Below are 24,828 nucleotides of genomic sequence, written 5' to 3' on the forward strand. Positions count from 1 at the left end.
TGCACCCACAGCTCACAGCTGCTTTCGGGAGACGTTCACCCCTCCGAAATCCCACTGTGCCCCAGGGTGCCCTAAGTGTCGCCCAGCATTTGCTCACACGCTCCATCAGCGCCTTCACCCCACGCAAGCGCAGCCCCCACACCGCGCGCTCGGAGCGCTCCCAGAGCGGCCCGGGCGCCGGGGCGGGGAGGGAACGGGAGGGAAAAGGGAGGGGAAAGGGAGGGGAAAGGGAGGGGAGGGCGCGGCCATTGCCCCTTCCCTGGCCGCTGGCCGGGGCCCGCGCAGTGCGCAGACGCCGACTGCCCGCCGCTGGGGGCGGGGCCGCGCAGGCGCAGCCTCCCCAAGAGCCGCGTCGCGCCTCTGCCTTTCCTCTCTCCCGGCTCCAAGATGGCGGAGTACGACCTGACCACCCGGATCGCGCACTTCTTGGACCGGCACTTGGTCTTCCCGCTGCTGGAATTCCTCTCTGTCAAGGAGGTGCGTGTCTCTCCTAAGGGTGGGGAAGCTGGCTGTGGGAGCGGGAAGGGGGTAGGCCTTGCTGGCAGCTGCCGGTGCTTCCCGTGGGCCTGGTGTGCCGCGGCCGGGGCTTCCTCCCGCGGGCCTGGGCGCTGCGCGGGCCGGGCGCGGCCCGTGGGGGATTCGGAGCCTCCGTAGGGAGCAGTTCAGGGCTCCTGTGCTGCGTGAGTCCAGGGGCGAAGCGTGTGGGGCTGCCCGGGCAGAGACGGGAGCAGGGCCGAGAGGAGGCCTGAGGGAGCCGCTCCGTGATCACGCCGCGAAGCTCCGCGGCCCCTCGCTTGCGAGGCAGCGCCGACCTGCTGCGCTTTCTCCTTCCGATTTGGCGTGGTGTCTTTCCCTCGCCTCTGTTTGGAGAAAGGAGAAGTCAAAGCTCTCCCTTGCAGCCGCAGTCCCGCGGTGTGGGACACCCTCGGTGGCCCCGCAGCTTTTGGTGCTCGGGTCGTCCCGCAGCCGGAGCTCTGGGCCGTCTGTGCGGTTACGCCAATGATACTAACTAATTTTAATTTGAAACCCGTGTCATCACGAGTTTGTGTTGGAAACAAATATAAATCCCTTCTGGAGTTATCCTTTGTTGGTCGTCGTCTGTATATTTATAAGTTATATTGCTGCAAAGAGAATAGTAATGCTGGAGATACCTCAGATGAATACTTCAGATACTTTCGACTAAACTAATCAGTACAAACTATTTTAAAATGGGAGCGAAATGGGTAAAGTTATGTAAGTTTTGAATTTAAAGTACGTGTTATTTTAGCCTTTAGATACGAACTGTTAAACCATGCTTGCATTGAGACAACTTGACCTAGCCAGCTGTCATGTGTAGCACGTGGAGTTTGCTTAATGCCTCTCATCTTGGGGGCATTTGTACATTAGCATTTTTGTATCAGCTGAAGTTAATTAAACAATTAATTTTGTGGTGTTAGTTTTGAGCAATGCAGTGTTCAGAGCTGAATTCAACTTGAACAGATTCTGTGTCTGAGATGTGCACAAATGTGGTATGGTGAGTTGCAATTTGGCTCTTGTGCAAATATGTTTTTGAGGAATGTACTGGATTTGGCCCTTGCCTACATCTTCAGCATCTAACAGCAGTTTGCAACTCTCTGATAAATTATGGAATATGAACTCTAAAAAACAATTTGAAAAGTTTAAAAGTACACATTCAATTACGTAGCTGCTCTAAACTTGTTTTTATGCTATAGACTTAGCAACATATTTTAGATTAATCTGCCCTACAATTTAATTGTGAGTTTATTCCTGTTCATCTCTTCGAAATCCACTTTAAATAATTTAACTAGTCCTCACTGTTTAGCATTTTATTTTATGGAAAGTATTCAGTACTTTAAAAGAAAAGTATGATTAAGGTTCTTTAATTTTTTAAATATGTGTGTAATTTTGCCATAGGAATAACTATTTATGTTAAGAGACTAGTATAGTTACTTCTAATTAACTTTTGAAGTACCTGCTTCCATAGATAGCAGGAAATATTTGATATTTTGTCAAGACTGAAAATGCATAGAGGCTTTATAGTTAGTACTCTTAATGGTAGGGCAGTGAGATTTGATATTTAAAACAATTCAGTTGAACAGAAGTCCATAAACTGTGTCACAAAAGTAATACATAATATGAATTGAAACTTCAGCACTATTCAGATGAATCTGTTAATAATTCCCGTTTCAGATATACAATGAAAAAGAGCTGCTCCAAGGAAAACTGGATCTCCTTAGTGATACCAACATGGTGGATTTTGCTATGGATGTGTACAAAAATCTTTATTCTGATGAAATTCCTCATGGTAAGCTGCTCATTTAAATGTAAATCTTGTTTTTCAACTTTTCTGTCTAGCATAATAAATAACTAGTGGTATTTGCTTGTTGTGTACAAAAACTGGAGTGCTGTTTAACTTCAGCATTACCCAAGGATGTGCAATACTGACAAAAACAGAATGCCCTAATCCTGGGAAGTTTGGGTTTGTTGGTCTGTCAGGAACTTCACCTTTGAGTGACCTCTTTGAGTATTTCAGTGCTGGTTTGGTAATTTCAAGCACTTTAAAGGTGTTGCACTGCAACTGATGGAGGTGTAGTAGCTTTTCATCTCTCAGATTAAACACATGCATGATTTGGTGTTGTTTGGTGACTTTTTCTTTAAAGCATCCTGTGTGTCAAGACTAGAGTTGCATTCTAAGTAATTCCATTAATTTGTCTGACTGTGGCTGATTTTTAGAGTTTGAGAGAGATTTTTCCTGGAACTCTTCCTGTGTTTTCCTCAATTTTGGCAATATAAGAATTGCTGATTCTCTAGGAGAAAATAAATTTAAGATTATAATGAATGTGATCTTTTACTATTTTATCCATGATTTTGATAACTTCTCTGTTTACTACTTAAATTTCTATCATCTTGAGGAGCATTTGGGAATGGGGAGAAAATAGGTTATCTAGCTTTGTCTAATTTCCATTCTTCAGGCATGTTTTGATTTTAACAGTTTTTCCCAGTTCTTTTTTTTTATGGGTTGTGTGTTTCATTTTGTTCCTGACCTAGTCTTTCAATATCCATTGCCTTCCTATCTCTCCATCTGTTTTTCATGTTGGTGAATTCCTCACCTTTTTCTTAGCTATTGGGATGACAGTCTTTTTTGCCTGCATCTTAGGAGGAAGAGACTTGGGTGCTGTTGCTTTCTTCCTCTGGGTCTTGCTCTTTTCAGGCTCTTGAAGCTGCAGAGATGGCCACTCTCCTCTTTGGAGGAGGAGAATTGATAGGCTGATGGACATGGGAGTCAGTGTTCTGGCTGAGTCTGTGCTGGCATTAGGTGGGCATTGCTGTGGGCATGTGTACTGTGACATGTAGTGAGAACCAGGGGGCTTCACTTCTGTCATCTCAGAAACAGTCATAATAATAGCTTCACCTTTAGGTTACTTAGCAGTTCTACTGATTAAAAAAGTCAGGCTGCATCAAGGCTATAAAAAAAATCTCAATGCTGAGTAGGTATTCCTCTTCCTTTCCCTGCTTCAGCCTTTTTAAACTGTTGAATATTACTGTTAGCAGTAGTAATTAAGGAGTAAAATACTCAAGAAGTAGGCAAGACAAGAACAGCAATTCTAGCAGACTTCCACAAAGTAACTACTCCAAGTGTCTTCAGAATTCTCATCATAGCCAGTTACTTAAGCAGATTGTCTCACAGTATAACTTCATAAGGTCACAGCTGCAAGAAAGTTGAATGAATTTTCTCCCTTGGAGAGCTCTGCCTTCATGAAATATCAGAAATTTCCACACTTGTTTGCAAATACTATAAGAAAAACACAACATCTCTTAGGATTTTACCTCATCATTTTGGCAGGTTTTTTTGGGATTTTTTTTTTTTTTTAATAATGTCTTACTTTTGTTTGATGTCTGATTTTTATTCAGTTAACATAAGCAGAGCTAGTTCTTTCACACGTTGTTCAGGGTGCTTGCTTGCACAGCTTCCTATGCAAAGGCCTTCACTTCTGAGATCTTTCTGGTGTCATCTTCTTGTAGCAGTGCTTGTCACAATGTGTGCATGGACAGGTCGTTCTTACTTGTGGAATCACTGGCACCGTTAGAAGTTTGCCCTATCCTTTTCTAAGACTTCCCTGTTTAAAGTACTTAAAACTAAGTTCACTTACACAGTTATAATTAGAAATGTCCCTGCACGATTTATAGTTGCTTTTGTCTTGTCTTCCATGAGATCAACTTACAATTACACACCCAGGAGATGTCGCAGGAAAACATTTTCGTATTCTTAGTAAGTCAACTGAATGTTTTTCTTTCATCTGTTTTTTCTTCCTCTTTTATAATCTCAAGAGTCAGCTGCAGGTGGAGATAATTTCTCCTTATTGGAACACTTCCTGTCAGGCAAGTTGTTCTCATATTTAGATTGGGTCACCATTATGGTGTTAGCCACCTTGGATGTCCTGTTCAAATATCTGTGTAGTCAAATCACGAAAGAAATGTTGACTCTGTTCACCGTGGCATTAAGTGTTCTGGTGTGTGGCTCACTTTCACAGTTTCCTGCATTTATCTCCTGGGCTTTTGTCTTGGCTTCTCTGATCCCATGTGTTTCACATAGCCAAAGTCAGGGTGATTTTTCTTTTTTTTAAACATGTACACTTTTCTAAATTTTAAGTCTTGATTTTATTGCATTACTTGCACTTGGTGAGGAATTTGGGGTCTGTGTAAGATAATCACCCTAAAAATTTTAGTTGAATTTCCTAACAGCTTTTCATAAAGGACTTAATGTTTCCATTAAGCACAGAATGTTCAAAATGGTAATTTTGCAGTTTGAGCTGCTTGGAAGTTTTTCCTGTCAATTTTTAGTTAAGTATGCTCTAAATGTTCTTTCAGAACCTGATCATCAGTCAGAAGAAAATCAGTCTTTGTGGTATCACTGGATTGTTTACTTTTTTGCAAGTTTATTTGGAATAAGTGAACTTAGTTAAAGGCTGTTTCTCCCTTAATGGAAGCCTGAAGAGACCTTGTCTAATACAGACTGCTCCAGCTGTACCTGCTCTCTGGTGGCCTCTACTCAGGAGGAAAAAAAGCAAATGTTAGGAGTTTTTACTAAGTTACAGAATTGTTATACACAGCTGGGTTTGAGGCTTGACTGAGAGGACAGGTGAGGTAGGAATTGGGAAGATGCATTCAAGTGTCAGCACCATGTAATTACAGGCTGGTTCATGTAAAAGCTTAAAGCATTCTATTCAAGTCTTTTTGTTTGTGCTCAGCTTTGCGTGAGAAGAGAACAACTGTTGTTGCACAGCTGAAGCAGCTTCAAGCTGAAACAGAACCTATTGTCAAGATGTTTGAGGATCCAGAGACTACGAGGCAAATGCAGTCCACTAGGTAATGTCTAACATAATTTGTCAGGATGGCTTGCTGGTACCTCCCAAGTGTTGATGCTGGGAGTGCATTCTGTGTAGTAACTGCAAGAAAGACATTTTTATTTTCATACAGTATTTAAGTAGTGCTCGTGGTCAGGTAGCTGAAATTGCTGGACACAGTTTGCTCTTTTCAGTGCTTTTCCCTGTTGTACAAAAGACATCTGTTGTTTTTAATGTTTGTGAATCAGCTTGTTACAAGTGACAGTCATCATCCAGTGCAGTCCAATCACAGGTTAATTTCTGTTTGGCTTTGATTTGGTTTGTTTTTTGAAGGAAAAGAGGCTGAAACAGTTAATATTTTCTTCCAGAAAAGGTTACGGAGTGTCATATTAGTCTGGGAGGCCTGACGGATGAACATCCTTTCATCCTCAGAGCACATATTTCTTCAGGGTTTTCTATCCTTTTCCCACTTACTCTCTCCACCCCTAAACCATTCCAAGTTTTGGTGTAAGGTTGTGCTCAAGTCTGTTTAAGATGCATCCAGTTGTTTATTTTTAATTTTCTTATGCGAAGTAATTTAAGTAGAATGAGTTTGTCTGCACATTGTATCTAAGATCTATCAGAGTTTCACCATGGTTAAACTTGAATTGGGCTCTGTAGGAAAGAATTCATCTGTAGTCACTGAGGAGTAACTCCACTTTCAGCAGAGAGGTATTTGTTTGGCATAAATTACTCCTTGTTTCCTTTAGATAGGAGTCGCTGTTACTGCTGTTGTAAATGTGTCTGGCAAACTGGAATAATAATTGGATCCCTTCCTTCTTTAGCCTTACCTGCCCTAAAATTTAAATAGAGCATAATGTATCAGACAGAGAACCTATGGCTTAACTTGAATTTGAAGGTGAAGCCTGTACTTGGGTTTATTGTTGGCTAGCTTTGTGCATCCACTGATGCTGTAACAGTAGGAAGACTGTAACATTGCTTCTGGAATTTCTTAGAAAAGTATTGAATGTACAAACTCTTCTTTCTAGTTTGCAGAAATCTTCTGTATGAATATACCTGTGATGCAGCTTTGAAAGTGAAAGTCTCAGTTACTGTGGCAATTGAGCCTCTCTTAAAACTATTCAAATCTAATCGAATCTACAGAGGTCTTGTCCAATTCTTGCTTTGCTTTTAGCCAGTTTTTTTAATAATAATTAGCCTAGAAAAATGTTAGTAAAAAAGCAGCATTTCGTGGGGAGTGTGCTGTTACTTGATTTTGATTTGCAAAAGTTGGTCAATAGTATGGACTTCAAATTGGAAATGCCTTGTTTGGGAGCAAGAGAGACAATAGATTCAATAAATGCATTTATTGAATGCTGTATATGTAATGCTATATAAATGCATATGTCTAATGCTATAGAATATTAGCCCTACTACTCATCTGCAGCAAGTTTTGATTTAGAACTGGTATGGGATTTGTGTTTGTAAAGTATCTGGAAACTTCACAGCTCATAAGTTCTGGTTTTGGTTATTGGTGCAGGAGTAGTTCTGATCCAGATTATTTGGGTTAGATAGTAATTGATAGAATTGGCTGAAATATGTCCCATCTGTCTAGACCTGAGTAGTGTGCTGTAGATAGTAGAAACAAGTTTTGATTCTTTTGGGAATTTCTGCTGGTGATTTTAAAACTGTATCAAATTCAGATAGCTGCATATTGTTGGGACTTTGGATCATGACTTTTGCTCCATGATGGCACTATTTGGAATATCCAGCTCTGGCAGATAAGGAGTAAAGGAGATTTGCAGGTAGAAGTTCTTTCAAGAATAAACCAAAACATTTCACTACTCTAAGCAACTGTTGGAGGACATTGACTTAAAAATTACTGAGAGTGATAGTCAGTATTCCTCATCCTCAAAGTATGTTTTACTGTAGCAAATCCATGAGATTATTTAATTGCTTTCAGAGGTATGATTGAGGATGGTCATTCTTGGCTCACTTGGCAATTTGCCATTTCTCTGTAGAATCTTGTACTAGAAGTTCAATTAAACAAACTCAAATCTTTGCAGTCAGTTGGTTTCAGAGTAAATGGGAAAATATTCTCTCTCATACCATTTTTACTATGTCTTTGTCTCAGGGAATTTACAGCTTGCCTCCTGGAGGCTTCTCTTTGATATGGGTAATAATGCTTGTTCTTTTAGTATTAATGTTAAATAAAAAACAGTCTTCAGAGATGTGATCACATGAATATAGAAGTTAAGAACTTAGTAGTATGATTATGATTTATGGTTCTGTATTCTGCTCATATTGGCTGTGGTAGAGATATTCTTGTGACCCACTCTGTCTCAGTGCTAACAGGATAAGTTCTATTTCTATTTACTTTAGTCTTTGCCATTTTTTTCCCCATTTGTTAAAATCAAGGTTGTCTAGAGTAATTGCTTTGAAATTGGAACATGAGAGTGGGAAGAGCTATAATTCAGAATTTAACTTTCATATGAAAGCTAAGGATGCTATCAAATTTAAAACAACTTTCCACTCTTTCCTAACTGTAGTTATTGTTGCAGGTGGCATTCATTACTTAAAATTTGAATAATTTTAAGATTTTGAAACTGCATGACACCAATAATAGATGACTGCAGCTGCTTTTGAACAAGTGGAAGAATTTTACATCAAATTCATGCTCACTTTGTTGTTTTTACCTTTAAAATTGTGTTGCATTGTGTGGTGTTGCATGGTGGCTACCAATTTATTGTGTAAAAGCAGTGCTTTCTGTCCTTTTATTATAGAGATGGTCGGATGCTGTTTGACTACTTAGCTGAGAAGCACGGGGTAAGTGTTGTAGCTGCTGGAATTCAGTTCTGTGGATGTCTGCCCAAACTCCCTCACAGCTGACAGTGTTTTGACCAAGCATGGCCTAGCATTTTGTTCTGTCTCCTGTCAATGTAGCTAATAGGTAGAATTCCTAATGCTAACATATTTAAGCCTTTGAACTTTTAATTTTTATAACAAAAAAAGAGCTTAAAATTAATGCTGGCTTAGTAACTTAGATAACTAAGGTAACTTAGTAACTTAGATGTGCTTTACTTTGTTAAGCAAGATTTCACCTTTTTCTGGTATTGGTATAAACATTCATTCCATGGCATGGATTGAGAATATAATAGTTTTCTATTGTCTTTTCCTATGTACAATGTCTTTTGAAAAGCTACAGATTTCAACTCTTACTCTACCATTAAAATCAGCTTGTGACAGCATGTTTGTTTTTTTTTTCCTAGGGAATAAAAGCTTTTATTTTATTCCTTTTCAGTTTAGGCAGGAGTACCTAGATACACTCTACAGGTATGCAAAATTCCAGTATGAATGTGGTAACTACTCAGGAGCTGCAGAATATCTCTACTTCTTCAGGGTTCTGGTAAGTTTTGATTGGTTGTTGGTTTGGGGTTTAGTTTTTGGTTTGTTTATTTGGTGCTATTTTCAGTGAAATACTTAAACCAGTAAATTGTCTATATCATTCTTGCCATATAATACTTTATAGCTTTTTGAGGTCATTACTGTATGCCAAAGTTTACAGTAATGGTTAATAATCATCACTATGATTCAGCAATTCCGTTATTTTCAAGTAGAATTGTTCTTTGAATTTGTATGTCTTGTAACATTTAATTATATAATACAATGAATTGAATACTTGTTTTTAAGTATACTTGATTTTGTGCACAGATGTAGTCAACAGCAGTGAAAAGCTTGCAGGTGGGTTGAATGTAATTACTGGTAATGGGGAACTGCCAGCTCCTTATCTGAACTCTGATCTGTCTGTCCTCTCTTGAATTCTGTGATGGATTTAAGAGTATAAGTCATCTCCCTATGAAATGTAGACAGCTCACATGATAAATGTAGAACCAGATCCATCGTCTCTGAAGCAACTCTTTTCATCTTGTTGTAATTCATATTATTTGGTACTGGTGGGAGTGAATTTTGAGACTAAAGATTTGATGTCTTGTAAGAATCCCAGCACAGTAAATTTATTGTTGGTGGTCAGTGAATGTGCTGCTTTACTAACAAATGGAAATTCAGAGTAACTGCTCAAAAATCCTGATAATGGAGCTGGAACAGCTGTGGTACCTAAAAGCAGTTATTGTGAACAGCTACCTCTAATTAAGGGATTTGGAACCAGCACAGAGCGTGTGAACCTTCTCAACTCACTATCTACTAAACTGGCACCTGGGTTGCCTGGAAGATACTGACTTGTGAGCATTGTATCTCATACATTTGTGTAGTGATTGTTGAAAACATGTAGTGGTTCATACCTTGATGCTCTTCCTTGCTAGTTTGTATTCCCATCTAAAGGTAATCTTAACTCTCTGAAATACTGTTAGAGTAAACCACAAAAATTTCTGTAAATGACTGTAATTAAAGAAGAGAAATTGGGAAATGTATCTTTAATCAGAAGAACGGGGCTTAAAGTATGAATGAGTTGAATTTTAAGTCTAAATTTTGATGCTAAAGGTGAGTTTCAGTGTTACAGGTTCTTTTTATGTGCCAACAGGGGAAGTAGGTTTGTGGGCAACTGTCCTTAATTCTTCATGCCTTTTTTCTGGGCATAGCATTATGTTCTTGTATGTCAGTAACCTCAAAAAATGGAGTACTGATTTTTGTGCTGATAATAGCTTAGTGTAAAACTTGTGCTACTGATTCTGATGGGAGAAGATTTGTTTCAAAGCCCTGTGTGATGAAACATAGTCTGTGAAAGAACTATTGTAACCAGTCTAAGAGCAGAATTTGACATTGTGAATGGCATAGTGCAACTCGTTCCTGTGTAAAACTAACACAGCTTGACCTCAGAGCAACCCTTCCAGGGAGCAGGTTGAGTGCTGCCAAGTTGCAGTTCCACTGGACATTGCTGTAATGAGTACAGTTCTGGACAAGGCATTAGCAGGAAGAGTTTGGAATGCTAGCTTTTTGAAGGTGGTTATCTACTATTAGGAGTTCTTTAGGAACCTGCCTAGTAATAACCTTGCTTTATTAGCTGCAGCATGAATCTGTCTTTTTTTGACAGGATTTCCTAGTTTCTTTTTTAAGAAATTTTACTACTGGTTTGTTTTTTTCACATGTCTAAACTGTTTCTCTGGAAAAAATCCCTACTTAATCTGGAGAGTTAGGACTATGCAAAATTGGTATCTTGTAAATGAAAAATACTGCCAGAAAATACTGTTTGTAATTTTAAAAGTAAATAATAATTTTTAGCAATAATTTAAAATACTAAGAGTGTGACTTTGTTGCTATTGTTGAACATAGGTTCCAGCAACAGACAGAAATGCTTTGAGTTCCCTTTGGGGAAAACTGGCATCTGAAATCCTGATGCAGAATTGGGATGCAGCCATGGAAGATCTCACAAGACTAAAGGAGACAATAGATAATAATGTAAGTAAAATCTTGGACATCTTAGCAAGGTGAGAGGTTAGAGGTGTTAGTACTCAAGTTTTATTATAAATCACTTGCAGTCTTATTTAGGAGTAGATTACCACGTTTTCACTTGATACTTTCTTATTGGCAGTGAGAAAGTCAAAGGATGCTAGTGAAGAAATAAAGAAACATTCTTTTTCAAATTGCTTGCTTCTTAACACCTTAGGTTCTCATCTGTATTTTCAAATGTATTTACAATAAGCAGAAAAGTCTTAAGGATGTGTTTGAGGCCGAGGTATCATTGTGTGAAACTGCTGTTTAAATTTCAGATACTTGTACTATTCATCTTCTGGAAGGATTAGAATGCATGTAAATAAACCATTTTATCTGATGAAGACAGTGCTTTTGATAGATACTGCAATCAGCTTATATTTGGAAACAGTATTCAGCTAATTCAACTTTCTTAACAAAGCTATTCTGAGTTCAGATGAGTACCACGAACTTAAGGGGTGAGTGGGGCTGCAGTACTAATTCAGAGCAACTGATGAGATTAGGGACCTCTCAGTCTTCCTCTTTGCCTGTGGAGCTTCACTGGCCATGTCAGAAGAGATGTGAAAGTTTCACTTTCCTGAACCAGAGTCTTGAGAAAACAGTTTTTTTCTGGCTCCTAGACGTTCCTTGTCTATGTAGCAGATAATTAGTGTTAAAAAAATTTCTTCTGTAATTTTGTTGTCTTTATGATTCTGTATGGTTATAATAGACTGCTTGACTTGTTTATTACACTCCCAAGAGGTTTTTAGGATTGAATCAGAGCAGTTTGTTGTCATGCTCTTCAGAGGGAGGATTACTTGCCATGTCCGTTCATCCTCAATATGTTGTTTTGCAGTCTGTTTGAAGTGCTGTTGAAATTTGGAGCTAATACAGGTACTTGGAGCTGAACCCTTGTTTGTCTGTTATCAGCAGGTTTAAATAAAGATAATTACTTTTCTTTGGCTGAAAGGGATTGTAAAGTTTTATTTAAAGTCTGAGGGTTTATGGCAAAAAAGTTCTTGTGAGGATTTAGAAAGGAAGTAAAACAGAAAAGGTGAAAAGGTAAGTAGTTACTCAGATCACATCTGAGGAGGGAATACAAGGAATTCAGAATTAAGAAGGGAAGTAACTTAGGTTGGTGTTGTGGTCTTGGAGAGCTAAAATGTCTGCTCTTACCATAAAAATGCAAATTCAGAAAGCAGTTTTGACTATAATATTGGGAAAATCATCTTGCTTATAACTTTCAGTAGATTTATCATTGAGATGACAAAAAAGCTGGAGGTCAAACTCAGCCTGACAGTGATGACAGTTACAGAGAGCTGATGCAAAATCACAAAATTTTGGGCAATTACAGGTTTCCATGGATTAGTATTCAAGCAAATTTTGTGCTGTGTTTGACTTGAACCAATGTTATGTTTTCTCCTAGTCTGTCAGCTCTCCACTGCAGTCTCTTCAGCAAAGAACATGGCTCATCCACTGGTCTTTGTTCGTGTTTTTTAATCATCCTAAAGGGAGAGACAACATCATTGACCTTTTTCTCTATCAACCACAGTAAGTTGTGTTGTACCATCTGGGGTGGGTCTTCAAATGAAATTGAAGGCAAGTGATAAATATGCAGGCTTGCTGAGCTTAGGGCTGCAGGGTGAAGGTATTGTTCTATTCTGATTGTAGAAAGCTATTTCAAAAGATTCTTGGGAAATCCCAGACTAAAAATGAAAATTGAAACACTGTATTTATTTGTGAGAGGATTGACTTACATGTAGATCTAGCATTCTTTGTTGCTCCTTTGAATGCTCTCTGATAGCTTGATACTTTTCTCATGTTGTGGCACCCAAAACTACAACCAATACCCAGATGAGGCTGCCCCAGTGCAGAACAGGGCAGGACAATCCCCTCCCTTGCCCATCTGGTGATTCTGTGCCTGATTCTGTGTCCACCAGGACACAGTTGGCCCTCCTGCCTGCCAGGACACACTGTGATTCACATTCAGCTTGTTGTTGACCAGGAGCCCCAGATCCCTTTCTGCTCTCCAGCCTCTGATTCCCCAGTCTGTACATAGATCCAGAGCTGCCCTGTTCCATATGCAGAATCTGACACTTGCCCTTGTTATGCTTAATACAGTTGGTGATTGTCCGGCCCTCTGACTTCTTTGTCAGGCTCTCTCTGCAGGGCCTCTCTGCCTTTGAGGAGTTGAGAGCTCCTCTCATTTTAGTGTCATCAGCAAACTTCAGTATACCTTTGAGTTCTGAATCTTACATATGTTTTTTTCTTTCTAGGTATCTCAATGCAATTCAGACCATGTGCCCACATATCCTCAGATATTTGACTACTGCAGTCATAACAAATAAGGATGTTCGTAAACGTAGACAAGTGCTGAAAGATCTAGTCAAGGTTATTCAGCAGGTAAGGACTGCAGTTTCTGATATTTTTTGCCTGTTTTTTAAGAAGACTTCATTATAACCTAATAGAAGAAGGTTATAATACTATCTGTGTTAGTATTTGAGGTATTTTAATACTTATTTTTTGTCAGTGAAAGTTTTTACTGAAGTAAAGTGCCTATCAGTCAGTGGGAGGATGGAATAACTTTTTTCTCCTTTCATGTACATGTCTACTGCATGTACACATACATGCAGTAAAATATGCATGCCGTTCTTACTTTCTATGTCACTAAATGCTGAAAATTCAGTGAGATGTGAAATGGCTTTGGATCTGATTCTTTTTCAACTATCTGTACAGTAAATTGTTGTATGAATAAGAGTTCTTTCTTACATTTCAAAATCACTGAATTGTGTGTGTTGATTTGAATTCACATGCATTCTTGTGAAAATGGTTCTGTTGTCACAGTGACATGAGGATGGAGATACAGAGAAAAGCAATAAAAGAGTTGCTTGCTAGCAATCAACAGGGGTTTAAGGCCTGGATTTTTATCTGAAATCACCAAACAACTTGTATACAAACCAATGCACTTCAAATACTTGATAATGTTGTGAGTAATAAATATTGTATCTCTGTGTGTATATATATAAATATGACAGTACAGTTATTATAGGCTAGTAGTCAGTTTTAACCACTTCAAGCATTGGGAAACTACCTGTGCAAAGCACAGTCAATGCAAAGATCACATTTTAGCTACAACTTAATCTGTTTTTAAGCATTAGTGCTCACAAAAGGCACCATAAGCAATAAATCAGTGTTAATTCTTGTGACTCAGCTTTTATCTAAAATCTGATTGTGACATTGAGTTTTTAATAGAAGATGAATTTCTAATACTTCAAGTAACATGTTACAACTTCTTGCTTTTGTTTAATCTTGCACACCATTAGGGAATTCCTTTTGAAAATACCAAATTGGGCTTTTTGTTTTGAAATTGCCTGTCAGATTTCTTAGTACTCCTCTAACTCTGTATGATTCATGATATTAAATGATGATGTAGTAGAGGTGTTATAGATTTGAAATAACTCGTGGTGCTGCTTTAGTAGCAGTAAAAGATTGTTTAAACTTGCAACATCTTTGCAAGTATTGAACTGATAGGTATGCAGTTTGTTTATTGAAATTGAGACACGCTCGTTCTAAGACCATTTTGCAAATAATGGTTAACAAGTGCAATTTTGATGTGAAAAACATGTATAGAACTGAATTTTAAATCTAAATAATGAGATTGTAAGTACAGTTCTTTGGGGAAGGAAAAAATAACTGATCCAGAAAGAAAAATATCTCTTAGGAATTCCCTTAATCTGTTGATTTTACTGTATGCTAAAGCGGATACTGATACATACTGATTTAAGTTGTTTTGTAATATGCATTAGAAACACTTAAAGGGAAGTTTGTTACACTTGAATTTACACAATTGTATATAGATGTAGCAGTCTCTCTCCCTGGTAATTGAGAAAGTTGAGTAACTTCTGTAATACCGAAGTATTTAGTGTATAGAAAGTAGCATTTTTGTTAGCTATGTTGTCTATGAAAATCGAATTATCATTCAGTTTCAAGTGTGAAGGATTTGATGTTGGAGTCATCTTTGAAATCAGAATTTAGGAAGACTCTTCCATCTTTATGAAATTTGGAGGTTTGATACCAAGACAGCTCTAATCTCTTGACGGTTTCCTAGCCCAAAGATTGCAGCATTAAATGCTGAAGGTGAAACTACACCTCTGGTTGTTTTACCAGACTATTGGGAGGAAGCATATTTATGTAGCTTTTATAACAGGAATTTGGAAGTTTGGCTTTTTTTTAAGGTGATACATGGGCTTTTTTCCACTATTAATTTTTTTAAGACTCTAAGGAATGCATGAGTGACCACATGGCCTTGATTTCTGATGTTCCCAATTTTTTATAGGAGTCCTACACATACAGGGACCCTATCACAGAGTTTGTGGAATGCTTGTACGTTAACTTCGATTTTGATGGAGCGCAGAAGAAGCTGAGAGAGTGTGAAACAGTAAGACTTAAAATATTTTTAAGACTCCTTTTCCTTCAAGTAAAGACCTCTAAAATTCACAATGGACTGCTAATTTCTTTGAGGTGGTCTTTGATTACATTGCCAATGTTTTCTGATAAACTTAAATTCATGGTTGAGTGATACTGGGTTTTATGACAACTCATTTTGTAACACACGTGACTTACTGTTAAGAATATAGCTTTAATGTTGTAATAATGTTATATTTAAGAAGTTCTAGAAGAAGAAGCAAATAGGTAATCATGCATTTGGCTGAGCTTCAGGTGTTCCATTAAACTCTGAAAAATGCTTGAAGAAAAGCTCAGATTTGCCTTTTGTTGTGAAAGATGAGCAGGGAGTCAAATTTTGTGTTGAAAGGATCTTCAGTAGTAAGGGCAGCAGTAGAGTTTGACCTTCAGTAGAGTTACAGCCTTACTCTCTTCTTGAGTCAGACCTCAGTGATCACGTTAGCATGCAATTTAAATTTAGTAAGATGCTGAACAATGAGGAATATTGTTTGTCCATAGCTTTTTTGCCACATCTTTGAACATAGCAATAATGTTTTTAGGTATACTGTGGGCTGTTCGTAGTTACTGGCATTATTTACTGGCAGTGTCTACCAGTACCTTTCTACTCACGTGTTTGCTCCTTGTTCCCTTTCTGCTGACACGTGCAGGTGCTTGTGAATGATTTCTTCTTGGTGGCGTGCCTTGAGGACTTCATTGAGAATGCCCGTCTCTTTATATTTGAGACTTTCTGTCGCATCCATCAGTGCATCAGCATTGGGTAAGAGAATGTCTTCATTCCGCAGTTCAGAAAATCACTCATGGAGGGCAGTTTGACAGACAGTGCAAACTTCAGGAAGTATTCAGTTGTCAGGTGAAATCCTAACTGGAATCTCATTTGCATAGTATTCTTTCTAGTTTTATAACTCTAATGTGATGTACTTGAATTATAATTGTACTTCAGAATTTAATTATTGTGTTTAACTTCAAAACAACCCTTCTCTACCACCCCTAGTCCCCCCAGACAAGCAGTACTTTCAAGCTACAACTGCTGTGATTTTAAGTGGGATCTCTGCTGAGTTTAATGGGAACTTTCATACCCAGTGTCACCAAAGTCCTGGTGGAAATACCTCATTTGGGCCTCAATTCCACATGTTGAGATAGAGTGTTAATATTAAGTAAATACAAACTGCAAATACAATAACTGCTTAAATTTATTTTTATTTGGTAGATACAGATACCCATGTGTGTCTTATAGATATGTTCTTTGAAATTTATTGAATCACATTGCCTTTTTCGTTAATTAAATAGAAAACAATGGATTTAATTCCCTGTGACACAAAGTGATTCAGCTGTAAGAATTGTTATTAGCAAATATGTCTGTTGGTTATTCAGATTTATTTTATAAATGCAGGCTTTTCAAATGAATCAGGTCTGATGCCTTTTATATATATATATATTTAAAAAAAAACAAAATGAGAAGATATTATGTATGCTTGAGATATTTTTCCACTTGGCCTTTGCCCACATTTCCCTTATTTCCACATCCTTAAATTAAAAAGGAGGAAGTGAAAAACTCTGAGTGCTATAAAAATCTCACTGGTAGAGAGCACTGCAGAGATCTTTGAGACAGGAGAAATGAAGGCTGTTGAATTGATCAAGTTCAATGCAGTCTTCTTACTAGCTTGTATCCAGAGCAAATAAGTGCATCTAGTCCTCTGAGGAAAGGATTTAACACTGCCTGATTTCAAAGAAAAGGATTTTAGAGAAAATTGTCTTAATACTGCAAACTTCTTCGAAGGATTGCTTTTTTTTATGAATAGGTATAGTTGGAAAAAGGACTGATTCTTAATACTTTTAATCTTTAGTCACTAGCTGATGTTTGTCTTCATTGCCTCTGGAAAAATTTTTATCCTTTGTATCAGCTTAAAATAGTGGCTTTGATGTAGAAGGAAACAGTGAATTTGAGCATTTTAGTCAGCTCTAGTCTATTGGGTTTAAGCATACAGTCCTAATAGGAAATGGAACTGCATTCTGTGAGCAGAGCTTTTCCATGCTTAATATTTCTTCTTATAAGAGGGCTAATGCTTTGTCGAAAATCACTTAAAGCAGAAGTACTGCATGGTAGGCATAAAGGGGGCGAGAATAAGTATTTGGAAAGAATGAAAGCCCCATATATATAGTGGTCTTAAAAGTTGGGTTTCTGGGGAATATAAAACCCAATAGTATCCTGCTCTTTCTTAGAAATCTTTTTTGTGGTGTGAATACTGCACATCTTCAAGCACAAGTTCTCAATGAAATTAGATGTTTAAGCTTTTTTAACTAGAGACTAGATGGCTTAGATGGCTTTCTAAGAAGTCTCTCTTACCTGACTCCAGTCAATGAGCAAACACTCTACGGTGTTTATGTTAAGAATTTTTCAAGTCTCGTATCAGAAGATATTGATAAACTGTGTGCAACATACCAATAATTCATTATGGCAAAAATTGCAAGCTCTATCAAATTTTGTGGTAGGTAATTGCCATTTATTTTGTTTTTATTACTTATAGTTCATATTTTTTGTGCTGTGTATGATATTTCAACTTTAGGTATGATAAAAAATGTAGTTGGCTGTCCTTGTTATGTGTAATTCCTAAATATAGGTAGCAGTGTCCTTCATAAGCATTATAATGTGTTCTGAGGCAAGTGATAGATTCAGAGTTGAGACATTTATCTCAGTGTGACATGGACATTTCTACCACATGCCCCTAAGTTAATTGCACATGGAATCAGTCATCAGTAATGAGGTGGTTCTCAGTAGGTCATTGTGTGTTTAATGATGGATATCAGCCTTAAATTTCTTTGCAAGCTGTAACAATGATTATATTTGAGCTGATGAAATTAGGTACATAATTATTTCTTAGTGTATTTGAATTGCTTTTGAGGAAATTAGCCAGTTGAAATGAATGTTGGGCTGAGACGTAGTTCTTGCATTTTCTTGTTCACAAGTGATTTCCACTGCTAATCCTGGAGCAAAAAACGAAGTGATTGTAGCACAGTGCTTGATGAGTACTGCTTAGCTATTCAGAATGGTTTCAAAAACAGTAGGAAACTTCTTTATATTTGTTGTATCAGTTGCAACTTAAAGTTCGCACATCCTAAATAACCCTGTGATTGGTTTGCTGTTTGAAATATCATGTTTATCAGAAGTAATAGATGATGCTAATTCTGTTTTAGTTAGTTTGATATACTTGTGTTTAATTGGAGAGCTGAATATTCTTCATTCTGCTTTTGTACTGCACATACATGAAAACTATATAAGATGGGCTTGTTCATATATGAGCATGTGGGGAATTCAGCTTGCCTTTTAAGTAAATGAAAACTTAAGGAACACTAGCCCTAGCATGATCCAAATAAGTGAATTTCCTTCTATAACTAGGGGACAGAAATTATTTAAAAGTTTGCCATTTGGAATTAACTCTAACTTGATATGGTAGACAATTCTTTAAATTTTAATAGTATTTCATTAGAATTGACTTCATTTTTATTGAATTATATCAGGAATCTTTATAAACAGTGGTAACCTATAATACAGATTGTGTTGCATCCTTTCCTTAATATCAGTGATGTTAATATGTATTTGTAAATCTAAATGTGTCACTATTACTTTAGCTGTCAAACTTGAATGAGGCTAAGCTGTATTTTGTATCTCAAGAGTTTTAAATACATGTTCTAACTGTGATAGGAGAATAGTGGTGTTTGTTACAGAATTGTAATCAGGATAGATCTTCTGTGCTTTTTGCTCTGGAAAGATAGAGAATGTTTTTTGATCATGTGTGTTAGTTTACCAGGGAAATACCTCTATGTTATACATCCATGCACTTTGGGTGGTCCTGGCTGCTTCAATGTAGGCTGCAAGGAGAGACTCTTAAAAGGGAATCCAGTTGCCCTAAGTACTAGAGGAAGGTCATCTCTTGTGTCCAGGATGTGTTAAAGTTCTAGGTTTTTAATAAATTTATTTCTTATTCAGTGCAAGATACTTGCTACCTAATAACATCAGTTGTTTTATACTAAAATTTAAACATTGTGTAAGTCTCAAAGCTACAAGATGAGATAAAACAGATTTTACATCCTTTTTACTCTGTCATTTTTATTCTCTGATTTTCAAGTTTTCCAAATACGTGTGCAAGAAAATAATACTTTTGTAGTGTTACTTCTGTTGTGTTGCTACATATATTTTGTATGTTTGTTCCAAAACACTTTTTAGTTGAAAAAAATCCATTTCTCAAGCAGCTGAGCTAGTAGGAAAATGTAGATATAATAAAAAAAGGTAAAATTATTTGCTAGTAACAAATGCAAAATACTTCATAGTTTCTGGCTTGGAATGATTCTCTAGACATATATGCCCTCTTACTCTCTAATTACACGAGAACTGTGTTAAGGAAAAAGAAATTATAGGTGCTGTAGATTGGAAGTGATCTGGTTTGGTCTCCTGTGAACCCAGTTGCAGCTCTGAGCAGGTCCCACAGTATTCCATTATGCTGCTTAGTCAGGAATCCACAAGTAAATCCTCCTGTCTGCATCAGTGGAGGTTCCACACTGTAATCCCAAAGCTGGGTTGCTTAATCTCCAGTGTAGTGGCAGTAGCCTTTCTTGTGGTCATCTGGAAGGGAATTTACTTTATCTAAATCTTACTAAGGCTTTTAAAAGAGAAATGTGAGAATTATACTCACCCCCTTGTACTTGCAATTTAAAATGTCTTTAGTTTCAAGTCAAATGCTTAACATCACTGATTGGGGGTAATAAAATTATTTTACTTTTTTTGTATTGAAGTGTCTCACGTTCTGTCCAGGTGACTGATAATTCCACAAAAATTTCCATGCCTGATGTCTTCTGCTCTCTTCTGCCTTTATAATTGCTCATTCAAACTCAGATTAAAAGGTCTACTGGAACAGTAGCAACTGGGTTTGGGTTTTACTTCCCCTTACTTTGCCAAGTTCAAACACTTGTTACCCATTTGTGTTCTTATTTTGCTGAAGTGAGTCTGTGTAAGTTCAGTATTTTAAGTTACTTTGGGTTTTTTTTTTTTCTATTCACTTCATGTTTATCTGTAGAAAAAATGGAATTTGCCTTTATAGTTGGGACAAAGGTAAGAGATCAAGACCATATAGGAGAGACAACTGTATAAAGAAGTGTATGTAGAAGTCCAGTCAGGTAGATGTTGTAAAGTAGTTACTTGATGCGAATAATCATCAAGAAAAAAAATCACTTTTTCAGGTGGAGAAAAAGATGTTTAGGCAAGATTCTGTAAAATGGTGAGAAATTGACCTCTTGTGCAACTCACTGTAGTCAGCTGGCCTTTTAGTCATGCCTGTAGCCTTTACCTCATGTTTGTTACCTTAGTCTGCAAGCTGATGGAAGAACGAGCGTTACTAATGCCCTGTGTGAGCCAACTGCCAGCAGGAAGCTGGAGGAGTTAGCTGGAAAGCCACAGGAAGCACTGTTAGGAGCAATTATTCCTGGACAAGAGTGTTTGTTCGATTAAGAGTTTTCCTTTCTCTGTTTTCCCCCACCTTCCTTCCTTGAAGTCGCAAGAAGTTCTAACATAGTGCATCTGTCATATCTTCTATACCAAGCTCTGTCTCATGGGTCTTGTTCCTGAACTTTGGAGAGAAATTTTCTTATTAAACGTATTTTTTCTACTAGGTAATCTATACTTTCTTGACTGCTGATTGCATTTAAGTAAGAATAAAAGGAGTTCAGTTGACTTTTTTTTTTTTTTTTTTAATAGTGGTGGTGGTTTTATGTTAATAGTGAAATTAATTAAATGACAGTTTTTCCAAGAATGTTTGTGTAGACAAGGTTTAATAGGAACATAGGAAAACTGTGCAGGTCAAGATTTAAAAGCAGTGTGGTGTAGTTCAGAATGAGTAAGTATACACTTTGGGATATGAATTTCTTATTTTCAGTGGAGGTGGAGATGGGCAGGAGAGCCTGTATGTAATTTTTAAGTAATTTCAGTCCAATTAAAGTAAGCTTCCCAGCTATGCAGTATTTATTGAATCTTGGACTGTGCTGTATTTTGTGTTGGTTTGACTTGTATTCCATAGTCTCTTGTTATGTTTACCAACATCAGAGGTTTTAATTTGCCATTTAATAAGTTGTTTATCTTTTAGTATGTTGGCAGATAAGCTGAATATGACTCCTGAAGAAGCAGAAAGATGGATTGTCAATCTGATCCGGAATGCACGATTGGATGCCAAACTGGATTCCAAGCTGGTAAGACTGCACATTGAATCATGGAGTGGTTTTTGTTGAAGGACCCTAAAGACAGTCTAGTTACAACCCCCCTGCAGGGACACCTCCCACTGTACCAGGTTTCTCCGAGCCTCATCCAGCCTGGCCTTGAGCACTTACAGGGATGCAGCACCCACAGTTTTTCTGTTCCACCCTCATAGTAATCTAATCTGAACCTGCTCTCTTTCATTTTAAAGCCAGATGGATCCAAGTGAGTTTGTTGGGTTTTTCATTAAATTTCTTTTACTTCATGGGCAAAGAAAAACAATAGAAATCAAAACTTTCTGTTCCTGGATAAACTGTTGTGGATTTCATTTATTGTGTTTTGTGCTTGTCTGTAAGACCTGTGAAAGTTCTGAAAGCAGAGTAGTACATTAAAGATCCTTGCATGCTGAGCAATTGTTAAATTTGTTCTGTCTTTGCTGGGTTTTAGGGCCATGTAGTTATGGGCAACAATGCAGTCTCACCTTATCAGCAAGTGATTGAGAAGACCAAAAGCTTGTCTTTTCGTAGTCAAATGCTGGCTATGAACATTGAGAAGAAACTGAATCAGAGTGGTAGATCTGAGGTCAGTATAAGTTTTGTTTTTCTGAGTTCTTGCCCTTTTAAGAGACAATTTTAAGTATAATTCTTAACCTATGCCTTAATTCACCAGGTGTGCCTATTCCTACTTCTAATACTAGGAATTATGTTGGAAAAGACATAGTGACCACAAACACAGTGGTTCTTGCTTTCTTTTAGCCTTTCTCTTCATCATTAGGTTTTATTCTGTTGCATAACTGTTTCTGTCATTTGCTGCTCTGCTTCTTTTAAATGGTCTCCTTGACCACTAGGAAAGGGCAGATTATGAAGTGTGACACTTATGAAAGTAGTTATAATACTTTTCCAAGTGAGTTGTACTCAGAAGTATTGTCGGTGCAGATGTGGTATTGAAAGGAGAATTAGTGGTGCTTAAGACTGAAATATGGAGGGAGAATTGTGCAAAAACCTAACTGTTAAATCTGTTAAGTGAAATTCTAGAAAATGTAGTTGTCATTGAAAGGTTTAAGTAGAACCAGTGAAAATAACAAAGTAGGCTAGATCATCTGGTTTTGCTCCCTTCATATTACAATGAGAAGCTCTCTGAGGCAGAACAGCACTCTAATGGGGATGGCTCTGAGGCCCAGCCATACATCTTTAAAACAAACAAAAATCAGAACAAGCTATGCAGTAAAAGAGCTTAAACATTATAAGTTTTATTGTGCTTCCTCAGTGCTTGGCTGAAATACTGGTGGAAGTTGGACAGGCAGTGGTACACTATTTTATTCTGGTAATGGGAAGTTTTGTGAAACTTGTGTATCGTTGCTTTCTTTTAAAAATATAGCTGAGAAATTATTCCTATATTTATATTGGGATCTTCCAGAATTTCTCCCTTTTGAAACTACTAGCTTGGAGGACTCTATAGCTGTACAACTCAATTACAGTATGTGTGTCTGGTATGTGAACACTTGGCTTTAATCTTATAGGGTATCCTTCATTATTAGCAACATTCCCACTGTTTAAATTAATGTGTTATACATTTCAGTAAGTACTAAGTAATATAGTAATTTCTTTTAATCTTTATTCATTTTTTAGGCACCCAACTGGGCTACTCAAGACTCTGGATTCTATTGAAACACTTCTGCAGTGGGGACAAATCTGTTTATTTGACTAAAAAAGCACATAAATACGTAACCTTTTTGAGAAAAGTAATTATGTGTTAGCGCTTATGTTATCTGAATAAAATTGGCTACTTTTATCAGTCTGTGTGTGTTTAATTTAAATAGATTCCTCTGTTTTATAAGGACTTCTTAACATAATAGTATTCTACAGCATTTTTGATCACATTTTGCAAAATTTAGGATGTCAGTTGTGTTAGGTCTGTTTGTACCAAAGGATGCTTTTGCTCTCTGGGCTGAGTTTGGAAGCAGGGATTTAGAGATTTTTCTTACCTATTGCAAACGTTGCATGTTAAAAAAATTAGATGTGTGTGGAACAAACAAATAGACCATAACATGTGATCAAGCCAAAATCTTCTGTGCTTCCATGTTTTTTTTTGTTACAGGGAGAAGCATGGAAGAATAAAGGCACTTGCAGCCAGTATCTTCTGTGAAACCTAACGTAATCTACATGTAGAATAATTTGGCTAGACTTCTTGTGTTCATGCTTCAGAATTTTTCCTGTTTGACATCACATTTTTAATCTTGCCCTGTGTTGTAAACTTTCTGGAATATTTTTGGTCGAGAGGGAGGATTACAAAAGGCCTGACAAGTGAGCTGCATATGGTTTAAAACTTTCATTCTGAAATTTGAAGTTCTTAAGATAAATGATGCAAATATAAGAGAGCCAAAAAAACTCTAGTTCAACTATTGGATTTTGGAGGGGCTTTGTAAGTTTCTGGGGTGTTCAACTACTGTTTGACACTTGCCTGGATTTCCTTAGTACCTTTGCACTGCAGAATATGCCTCAGTATGTGTAAGAGAAATCACAGATCCTTTTTATGAGTTCTGTCAGGTATAGTGACTGATCACTGAGGTGAAGTGTGGATGTTGGAAAGGAAGAGGCATCATCACTGCACAGTTTTGGGTTGAGGGAAACACCAGTGACTCACCTTGAGCTTGTTCCAGCCTGTTTCCCTCTTAACTCCTTGAGTTCTGGGATTCATCTATGTGTGTGAAGTCGTTTCAGCTTGCCAACACTCCTGCTTGCTGTCTGGAAAAGGATAAACAGTTTAGTGATGTTCAGCCTTAAGGTGAAGACGAGTTTTTACTCTTGTATTACTGGGTAGATTCACAAGACAAGTCTTCAGGCTGCCTGGAGACAGGATCAGTGGCAATGGACACAAAACATGGGAAAAATCCAGTTAGATTTAAGTGGGAAAACCAATATTTTGTTTTATTGCTTAAAAGATCATTAGGCACTAGAAGCAGTCACCCAGAAAGGATATGCGATCTCCTCCTTTGGGTTTATTAAGTACCTCAGCACCCAGATAGACCTAAACCTGCTTTGAGGAGGGAGTTGAGTTCTGGCCTTCAGAGGTCCCTTCCTTGGCTGAGCAACTGGAATTTAAGAAGTGGTGGCAATAAGCTGTTAAAAGTAGATAGCTGCTGGTATGTAACCATGGTCCAAGAAAGCTGGTCTACAGCACAAGGATTCACTTTATGTATAACATTGGTTCCTAGGATGGGGATGAGGAGTCTGAAACACAGCTGAAGTTAGCAAGTTGCTTTTGGAGAGCAATTTCATAAGGCTGAGCATGCTCTATGCCAAGTTCCTTATTCCCCAAGTTTTCTATCAAGGGATTGATTAAATTGCAGTCTGTAGGTTCACTCTATATTGTTACAGC

The 24,828-nt window shown here is 37.6% G+C and overlaps 1 protein-coding gene across 1 annotated transcript; it reads left to right on the forward strand.

Annotated features, from left to right (window-relative positions):
- Positions 1-345: 345 nt before the first annotated feature.
- Positions 346-23,244, forward strand: EIF3E (eukaryotic translation initiation factor 3 subunit E). Its single transcript, XM_058022161.1, has 13 exons — positions 346-477; positions 2,191-2,305; positions 5,250-5,367; positions 8,108-8,150; positions 8,626-8,730; positions 10,611-10,736; positions 12,175-12,299; positions 13,025-13,151; positions 15,085-15,186; positions 15,860-15,969; positions 21,344-21,446; positions 21,898-22,032; positions 23,079-23,244. The coding sequence occupies exons 1-13, from the start codon at positions 388-390 to the stop codon at positions 23,115-23,117; spliced, it is 1,338 nt and encodes a 445-aa protein (XP_057878144.1). The 5' UTR covers positions 346-387; the 3' UTR covers positions 23,118-23,244.
- The last annotated feature ends 1,584 nt before the right edge of the window (positions 23,245-24,828 follow it).

This window comes from Melospiza georgiana, chromosome 1 (assembly GCF_028018845.1).
Source record: "Melospiza georgiana isolate bMelGeo1 chromosome 1, bMelGeo1.pri, whole genome shotgun sequence".
In the NCBI taxonomy this organism is placed as follows: domain Eukaryota; kingdom Metazoa; phylum Chordata; class Aves; order Passeriformes; family Passerellidae; genus Melospiza; species Melospiza georgiana.

What these genes read in the sequence shown, in the direction of transcription:
- EIF3E (XM_058022161.1), top strand. Translation starts at nt 388, where the DNA reads ATGGCGGAGTACGACCTGACCACCCGGATCGCGCACTTCTTGGACCGG. An exon ending in AATTCCTCTCTGTCAAGGAG is followed by an intron (nt 478 to 2,190) that starts GTGCGTGTCTCT and finishes TTCCCGTTTCAG; the next exon opens with ATATACAATGAAAAAGAGCT. An exon ending in ATCAGAGTGGTAGATCTGAG is followed by an intron (nt 22,033 to 23,078) that starts GTCAGTATAAGT and finishes TTCATTTTTTAG; the next exon opens with GCACCCAACTGGGCTACTCA.